Source organism: Lissotriton helveticus, chromosome 10 (assembly GCF_964261635.1).
Source record: "Lissotriton helveticus chromosome 10, aLisHel1.1, whole genome shotgun sequence".
In the NCBI taxonomy this organism is placed as follows: domain Eukaryota; kingdom Metazoa; phylum Chordata; class Amphibia; order Caudata; family Salamandridae; genus Lissotriton; species Lissotriton helveticus.
In genome coordinates this window covers 535663594-535672985 of record NC_136071.1, presented here as the reverse complement: position 1 = coordinate 535672985, position 9392 = coordinate 535663594, and the positions used below count along the sequence as shown (strand labels likewise).

Below are 9392 nucleotides of genomic sequence, written 5' to 3'. Positions count from 1 at the left end.
TAAATAAATGTTTTAAATGAATATTAAGTATGTAAAGTATGGAATAATATTTATTCTACTTATATTTTAGTTGTGGGCTGCTATGTTTTTAGGGGTATAGGGTGGGAAGTCCATTCATGTTTGAATAAAAATGATTTAATAATGTATAATTAATTATGTTCTTTAATAGTAATTATGTAAATTGATATATATATATATATTTCATTTTATTTAATAATTTTTATTTTAAGACATTATTTGTTTTTTATATTTATTGTGGTATTCATATATGGAATGTGTCTCTACTTTTGCTTAGGGTGCACTAGGATTAGAAAAATGACCCACTTCACGGTTCAACTCTTTTCTCACTGTTGCTCTGTTTGGAGTGGGAATAGTATATTTTACGCCTCTAATGTCCAACACTTTCCCTACTGTGTTGCGCTGTTTGCAGAGGAATAGTATATTTTAGCCCTCAGAAGTCCAAAGCTTTCCATACTGTTGCACTGTTTGGGATATAAATAGTGATTGTAACCCCTCTGAAATCCAACATTTTCTCTACTGTAGCATAAACTGGATTGGGAATAGCCTATTTAATATTCTTAGACTACAATACTTTTCATAATATTGATTACACAGATTTTAAAGTATTAGCTGTTTTATCATATTTTATACCATTTGTTTTTATTTTAAAATGTTAGTGTTTATAGTATTTTTTTTATTTGTTATGATTTAATTGTGTATGTATTACATTATATATGTGTGTTGTATATATGCTATGTATATATAGGTTATGTATATTATATTATATAGATATGTTTACATAATATTTTATTGTGTATATATCTATATATAAATATACACACACAAACACACATAAATATTTCCTTCTGTGTTTATATAAGTATATATTTGTATTAAAATATATATATATAGCATTGAATATTAGTGAAATGTACTTAATTCACACTATATTACATTTATATATTATAATATTTGACATTTGCTAATGTGCATCTATTTATATTAAAAAGTCAATATTTTGTATATTTTGGGATTATATTAATGTCAACTATATGTTTTTTACAATATTTTGGTGCTTACCATAATTGGTAAAGGAGCACAATGTTGCGGTACACAATAATTTTGACAAAATATTTTTGTTAGTAATATTGTTTCAGAGATCCCCTTTTTTTAGATTATTGCTAGGAAAACCGCCCTGGTCAAAGTTTTGCAAAAAAAATGACAAAATAAAACAAGCATTTACAAAGCCAAAATCCTAATCATGTTTAATGTTTGTTGTGCTGATGTTTTGAATGTGGGACTGTGAGCTATAGGAATTTGCAGTATGGTTATAGTCCACTGGTCTGAACCCTAACGCACCACAGATATTGTTCCATTTACCAGAACCTTCTATCACTCGTCGCATGACCACTTTCTAATCCAGGTCACCACTTGTACCGATGGCGAGGGTATTTAGCTTGCCAATGAATTGTATACAAGTTTTAGTGTCAAGATGTTTACTTGAATCCACATAGATGTCATCCATGACTATCTATCTGACAAGAAAGTCAAAAAAGGATGTATATGGCCCACATTCCCAAGCTCACGATAAGCTGCCATGGGCCCTATAATCGCACGTCGCTCAAATGTTGTGAACATTTTTGTGAAATGTTTTTATTTAAATTGGTTCATCCTATAGTTGTTTTTTACTGAGGAAATGACCCATATTTTCAAGCCTCCTCTCTGCTTCCACTTTTGCTGGCTGAGAACCTGGCCCCTATTTAGAGTAATGATATGTTTCTGTCTTTGCATATATTTCAGCGTTGCACTTTACAGCACCTACTAGAAGGGTTTGGTAGAGCACGACGTAGTAAAAATAAAGCACATATAGAGAAAAAATCAGGAGTTGCAAGACAGCAGAATTTGATTTTGTAAACAGATGGGTTTTATTACAAAATCAGCAGTGCTCTCAGTAACATAAAACAAACTTGTTGCAATCAGCTGTTTTCACCACATCTGCACATGTTCTGGTTGTATCCACAGCATCCACTTCTCTATAATATATACATCCCTCTTGAAGTAAGACCAGGGTCTATCTGTACTTGGAGGTCAGCACAGCAGACACTGAAGCCAGAAACTTGTCCCACGCGGCCTGGGCCTCAGGGGTGAAGTCTTCAGGGAAGTGGGCGGCCAGTGTAGCCTGAATGCAGTGGGAGAGCACCTGCAAGAGAAGAAATAAAGAACAGCATGAAGACCACACGCAACAGACCCTGCAAAAGGAACTGCAATCTGGACCTCAATAGTGGAGAGAACCCATGAGAGGGACTGCAATCCAAGGCTGTGCCTCAGAATAGCCACAATAACAGTACACACAGAGCCGCAGTTAACGAGGGAACCCGAGGATCACTGGGAACCGTGGGTAAGTACATGTGAAGAAACACTGGTCCCACAGTGGAAAACAATACAATCAATACAAATGGTTATTTTAAACATGTGTTATAATAAATGATATATAAAGAACTTTTATAAAAAAAGGTTTTACTTTGTGAAGGCCCAGTGGGAGTGTAATCAGAAATGTACTTGGTGCTCTCATCAAAGTGATATACACGTGAACGAATTCAGTAGTCAACGTTGTGTATCTTAACAACAAGAACAACATGGTCCATTTATATATAATATAATCTATTTAGGATCTGTAGTGGTGGTCGATGATGTTTTGATCAGAAGATGGGGGCTCTCATCTTAGCTTATAAGGTAGAGGAGCTTGAAATAAGAAGAATAAGGGAGAGCAAGGATTGAAAGCTTCTATCGGGAAGAAAGGTGTCTGTCGCTGAATCCTTGTAGACTGAATGAACAGGAACAATATTTTTATTATGATGTCTGTCCCACTGGAGTATGACTCACAGATTTTCCAGTAGAAAAATTATAACGGGCACAAAATATCTTCCAAAAAATAAAAGGGGATCCCAGATCAGGGAGAGACTGGTCTTAGGTTCCTTGTGCATGGATTCAGTGAAGATCTGTCTAGGCAGTTTGGGCTGGACTGTTACTATTGGAGCAGGGTCAAGACTGATTTGCATATGACTAGGTTCAACCTAAGGTGGCATATTGGTGAAAAACGATGGACTAGAGTGCAGCCCCAAGCGGTTGCCAGTGTCTGAGATTATTTCTAGCATTCCACCCATCATTTCGTTGTTATTGCTTTATTGCAAGTAAAGCAATAAAAGATCTGCACTGACCACATTTATTGTCGCAATGGAACACAAGAATTAGGGGTTGAGGTATGCCTGTTGATAGACCAAACGCACAATATAAGATTGCAGGTCCTGGCACCTAACTAGCTCATGTGTCCGATACCACCGGTGTAATCCTGGACTGTGTCAAGATAACGGGTGCAAGTGGGAAAGAAGTTCCACAAATTTGTGAATCAGACCGACGTTACAGAAGCCTTGATTTCCATGGGGCTCTCATTATGAGCTGTGCACCTGTTTTTTAATGTAATCATGCTGTCTATAGCTCATACATTAGCTTAGAATCTATCTGAAACTCCCGGAGTTAGTGCATGGGATGGAACTAGCACAAATCAGGTTTGCTGTACTTAACACAAAATCTATGTACTTGGACAATATATATATATATATATATATATATATATATATAGCACAAATCAGAAATATGGAGTGATCACTACCAACTTCATACTGTGCTGAACTGCCACACATACAGTATGAGTTAACACAACAGTGTATGCATTACAAACAATGTAATTTCTTTCAAGGGCAACTGCACACTCCTGCCATACATACTTGTGCACATGATCCCGCCAATGGTCTGTCTTCATCAGCAAGGTGCTCATTTCTGAATGGTCGCAAATGTCTTGTTGGATCTAGCTTACAATAAGTGAAAAAGTCCACATTGCAAAGTACTCAGCCATGAAAGACTGTTGGCAGACCATGTTTTGACACTCATTCTTTCCATAATCAGGAGGGCACTGTTTCAGAAGCTGTGGTGGCATCTGCGGTACCATCCTCCTGAGAGGAACACTGTGTTGTTAATTTGGAAATCAAACTATGAGAAGAAGTGAGCAAAGGGTTTCCTAAGTGCTTCATAAGAGAGAAAAGTTCATCATTTTCAAACTGCATGACACATTGCGCTGGAGACATCTCTGTGGGTCCAATTAAGATGCTTCAGTGAGCGGGTGTGGCTTACTTCTGACTTTTCCAACTTGATCCTGATTAACTCTTGAGTTTTGATTAATACATCATCCCTACATGTGGAAGAACACTAAATCAATTTGGCCCTGTGGATTGGAGAATGAAGTTCAGGCCTGCTACTCCTAGTTCCATTTGCACGGTGTGTGATCTTGGCCAAGATGTGCTACCTTATATGCCTCAGTTAGGGAGAGTGCACTTGTGGAGACTCTGAAGGAGCAGCTTGGTTGATGGAGTGTGTGAAACATTTTTGGGGTGGATAGTCTCTTGACTCTGTCTTTCTGGCACTGTCTTTCAATCCAGAAAATATATGTAGAGGAATATGATATTCACGACAAGCAATAATATACATGTATATCACAAAGGACAAGAGGAAAGCAGCCAGTGGTAATTTAAAAGCATTGTCTTTGTAGAAAATGTATCTACTTGAGGCAGCAGCTGTTACATGGGTTTTCAGATGTCTACTGGACTTCTATACAGAACTTTCAAGTTAGTTCCATTTACATTTGTGAGCTGGCTATTAGTGCCCAGTAATGTCTGTCAGTATCAATTAGTAAATGTATTTCACTAGTCGAATCTAACTTGTTCTGGCTCCTGGATACATGAAAGTGTATAGTTTAAATTAATTGAGGGATATGTTGCATATAAATCCAGTGGAAATTAATTGTAACTGGTCAATTGGCATTTTTATATAGTAACCATTGTGCATCTGTTTAACTTTTTTTTTAATTGCCCCTGAATGCAGTTTACTTGGGGAGTAATGGGCAGGGAGTGTCATATGGTAAAAAAGAAAGGTGGTGAGTCTCTCAAAGTTTAGCCAAAGGAGCCCGTTAAATTACCCGTTAATAAATATATAGGTAATCTGTATATATTAAAGCAAAGATATCATTGAGTGTGAAACAACATATTGAAAGTAGCAAAGATACCTGTTGTGTAGCAGTAAAAGATTTTTGATTATCTTTAAGTGAATTAATAATACAGAATCAGGATATCAACAAAGTTCACTCCTGAATTGCAGCGAATACCATGGACTGGAGATTTGTTTTATTGCAGTGGCAGTGGCACAAAGCTTTAAAAACCAAAATTGTGCCAAGTGTGTTGAGGTCCGCCAACTGCACATTTAATAAAACGTCTACCACTTCCAGGCCTTCTCAAAATGAGAGCCCTAAATAGAAACTAATGAATCACTGGCCTCATTTATGAGAAATGACGCATCTCAGTGCGAACTCCTTGCGACATACCTGATGCGTCATATTTAATGTATGATGCATCATGTCGCAAGGAGTTACAGATATGTCAGTATTTCTGATGTATCTGTAAGCGCAAAAGTGACGCATTGCTGGAGTGTGTCACAAAAGTGACGCAACTCCAGCAATGCGTCCTTTCACATGGGGTAAGCCCCATGTGAAAGGGCCTGCGTGTTTACGCCTGCTGTGAGGCAGGGGCAAGATTTTGATGCAACGACGTCCTAGAAGTGACGCGGTGAAATCTCAGATTTCACTGCGTCACTTCCACGAGGCTTTTTGCGGGCGCACGTCCTCCCTGCCTACATTATACCTGACGCAGGTATAATGTGGCGCAGGGGTTTACAAAGTGACACATCTGCTTAGATGCGTCACTTTGTAAATAGTGCGCAACAGGAGGCATGTTTTACGCCGCCGATGCGTCACAAAAAGTGACGCATCAGAAGCGCAAAACTGACGCATAGCCTCATAAATGAGGCCCCAAATGTTTTGTGTTCACGAAGATTCAAGGCCGCTGAAGGGGTTTGTTTAAGTTCGAAACATGAAGTAGCGTCTCCATTTTTAATTGCATTTTTTAAATTCAATAATGTATAAAGATCACTGCTACCAAGAGACGTGACGGAACAAAAAAGGAAAGAGCTCTTATGTTTGTCACTGCTTTGAAATTATAATAAACAGAAAAACCACTCTTTTCAGCATTCGGCCACGGAAGACGGAGCACCGGTAAAGTTCCTATGTTTGATGTGTTTTCTCACCTTGAAGTTTCCGGGGTCCACTCTGAGGTTGTAGGCGTGCAGGTCGCTCAGTTTGGAAAGCGCCTGGTCGAGGTTGTCCAGGTTACTAGCCGCTTCTCCGAGGGCGCCCAGCACCTTGGCACCGTGATTGCGCAGATCAGCGGACCCTGAGCTGATGTCAAAATGGCGGAAATAAGTCTTGCTCTGGCCGAAGCTTTTGAAAAGCCTAAAATACAAAAAGAAACACTTAGTTTGAAATTGCAAAAGGCTAGCAACTCATTTTAACTTAAATGCTGCAGCTCCATCTAATGGTGTATCTGATGCGAGGTCGTGGGAAGAGATTTCACTCCCTATTTTTATTAATACTGAAGTGCAGTGCTTTAAGTGGGATGATAAAACTGGGGTTCCCTGATAGGGTCGTGGCCGCTGTAATTAAGGGCGAGGCTTTAAACACACAAGCAAAAAAATCTGGGCCTTATTTATGAAGGCGTTGCGCCGCCGGTGCGTCACTTTTTCCCATTTTAAAAGTGGCGCACCGGCGGCGCAAGGCCTTCATAAATAAGGCCCCCTGTACTTAGCAGAGTGTGCCGCCTGACTGGTATTTTGCTGTTTCTGTCATTGCATCCAGGTATATAATAGAACAAGTAACAATACCCCTACAACAAGCCAAGACTATAGACTTTGTCAATGACTGTTAGTTGCAAAAGATTAAAAAAAACAACAACCAGGGCTTCGTCGTATAGAATATTGAAAATGCTGCAGTTCTAAAATGATGAGGCTGTGAAAGAGCTAAAACCGTCTCTTTGAAATTACATCTTCCCAGTGAAGGATGGTACTGATAAAACGTTTTTTTTCCACCGAGGGTGTGGACAAAAATTAGAGACCGTTAGTTGTCCGTTATAGCACCTGCTTTTTAGAACTGCCGGCGCTGAGCACCGGCAGGACCCGGCCCACTTAAAGCCCTGCTGAAATGTAATCTTTATACGAGTATATAACGTATAGCGCCAAGTTGCTTATCCTACAAATTATAGCCAAGGTTGAATTAAATACATTATCTTTGATAAAAACAAACTGCATTCTGGGTCGTTTTACATGCCCTGAGGGATAATAAACGGTACCATCAACCTGTACAATTCGACTTTCTCTAAATTAATGAGTGGCGGTAGTCCCTGTTGATGTATACACGCGCTCTTAACACGAGTAGAACACTAACACCTCAGGAACTACAGGCAAAGTCAGAGCTAATAAAGTAGCCTGACTTGGCACAGAACCTAGGCCCAAATCAATGCAGGTACAAACAATGAGCAAAAGGGAACATGGGTACATTTCCTACACAGATAACGTTCAATTTCCACTAAATTACAAACCAATTACCCGCAAACTGTTGTCTGCGTGTAGAAAAATGCACTGGAGAGTTTCAATGGAATCCAATTCGTGGTCAAAACACTGCTCAGCCGCCTCTGCGCTGTGGTTCAACGCTTAGCATCACTAAAAATAACTGTTTTTTGTGTGTTGCTATTATCGGCTCATATATTTTGGGACAAGGGCTCTGTACAGTTTGCCCTTCGCACAACGCAGCACTGCAGACTTTCAAGCAGTGTCTGCCCTGCGTGAATGTTAGCACATCTAGGACTATTTGTTCTAAATTGTAAAATTAATGCAAGAAATACAAAATACATCCCGAATTAGATATTCTAACCCTGGGTCCACAAATAGTACTCTAAAAGAAGGGTTTGTAAGCACTTTGCTGTGCTGTTCTCAGTGGTTTAAACGGGCAGGTATACTGTCCGGTACTGAGTGCCTGCACTTCTTTCATATGAAAGGGAGAGTACCTGCACTTCTCAGCGCTGCTGCAATACATTTAGCGGAACAGCGCGGACCTCAAGAGCATATAGGCACTATAAATAGTGAACATCTGAACTCCTATATTTCAATTTAAAAGACTTGCTGTTCTGTCCTTTCTTACATTTACAATAATCCACCTAACTCCAAGCTATTGCCCATTTTTCACCTGCATCCTTTTTTAAAGCCAGAACGCTGGTGCGTCACGCGCTCGGACGTTACCTGTCCAGCGCTTCCGCTCCCAGGGCCTCGAGGTCGCCAGTGGCCTTTCCCCACAGGGAGAGCACCGCGGCCTTCTCTGCGTCACTCAGAGTCATCGTAGTGGCTTCGGTGGTGGTGGCGCTCGGTCTGCACGAGGTGGTCGGTGGAGAGGAGTCGATGCTGCCCCCTAAACTGGGTCCACTTATAAAGAGGAGGTGGGCTGGGAGACGTGACCGACCCCCACGGCCGTTGGTCATTCGTGGCACCCACCCAACCTGCTTATCTTATCTCCATGGGACGAGGGCCCTCCCTGCATGACTTGGTCAGCAGCGGGGCGCGAATAAACAAGGCCTATGAACTACTTGTATTAAGCAATGCATTGATTATTGTTGGAACCAGGGGCGTAGGAGACACTAAAATTCTGGGGGGGACAGGGACAACCTTGTGGACTTCCCAGTGACCTTATACAAATCACCACCCGTTAAACAAATACAATCGCATACTTTCGAAGTGAAATTTTGAGAAAAGCAGGCATGTTGTCACAGTTTGCATGTATGCTTCTTTGTTATTTCATATAGTAATCAGACCAAATGTTAAAAAAACATGTATATGAATCTTGCATCTTCATGCACCAAGCAAACAAAGGTCGCGGACTTAGGGTGTGGACATCGTGTTTGCAAGTGCATTATGGTTTGAAAAATACCTGCTGCTGCATTCCTGGTATCCAGAAATTTTCAGGCAACAATAAAAATGTGAAGATAACTTTGGTGATTAATAACCTTTATTGAGAGAGATCGGAGGTTTGTCTAGTGGAAGTTTTGACTCTTGGTAAGGTAGCCAAAGTGGTGTAATATGCCTGCAGCAAAGAACGTGTACCACGCAGATCACAACATGCATATCATGTAAATAGGTTAGTGAGTTACTGCTTTTGTCTGAGAGATTCTTTTGGTATTTGCAGTTCATAAGTTAAAATCCTAACATAGAACAGTGAGCTATTAACCATCATCAAAGAGCTGCATGAAAACTTCAAGGTATAGATTAGAACGTTATGATTTTTCCCCAGTCTTTCCTTATCCTAATGTTGGAAAATGGGTTCATTAGTATAGAAATCAATTCTGATTATTAAAGAGAACCCCACAACCATGGTGTTATGTTTTAAATTCTGAGTTTGTGCTTCTTTA

General features: G+C 39.9%; 1 protein-coding gene across 1 annotated transcript; it reads right to left on the bottom strand.

Annotated features, from left to right (window-relative positions):
• Positions 1–1985: 1985 nt before the first annotated feature.
• LOC144785381 (hemoglobin larval subunit alpha-like) lies at positions 1986–8327 on the bottom strand. The gene is made up of 3 exons (XM_078664331.1): positions 8233–8327; positions 6190–6394; positions 1986–2200 (listed from the first exon to the last, which is right to left on the bottom strand). The coding sequence occupies exons 1-3, from the start codon at positions 8325–8327 to the stop codon at positions 2072–2074; spliced, it is 429 nt and encodes a 142-aa protein (XP_078520457.1). The 3' UTR covers positions 1986–2071.
• Positions 8328–9392: the final 1065 nt, after the last annotated feature.

Bases quoted from the DNA above. Each gene is read 5' to 3' on its own strand.
- LOC144785381 (XM_078664331.1), bottom strand. From the start codon at position 8,327: ATGACTCTGAGTGACGCAGAGAAGGCCGCGGTGCTCTCCCTGTGGGGA. The intron at 6,395-8,232 runs GTAACGTCCGAG...TTTGTATTTTAG, and splicing joins GGAGCGGAAGCGCTGGACAG to GCTTTTCAAAAGCTTCGGCC. The intron at 2,201-6,189 runs GTGAGAAAACAC...CTTCTCTTGCAG, and splicing joins TGGACCCCGGAAACTTCAAG to GTGCTCTCCCACTGCATTCA.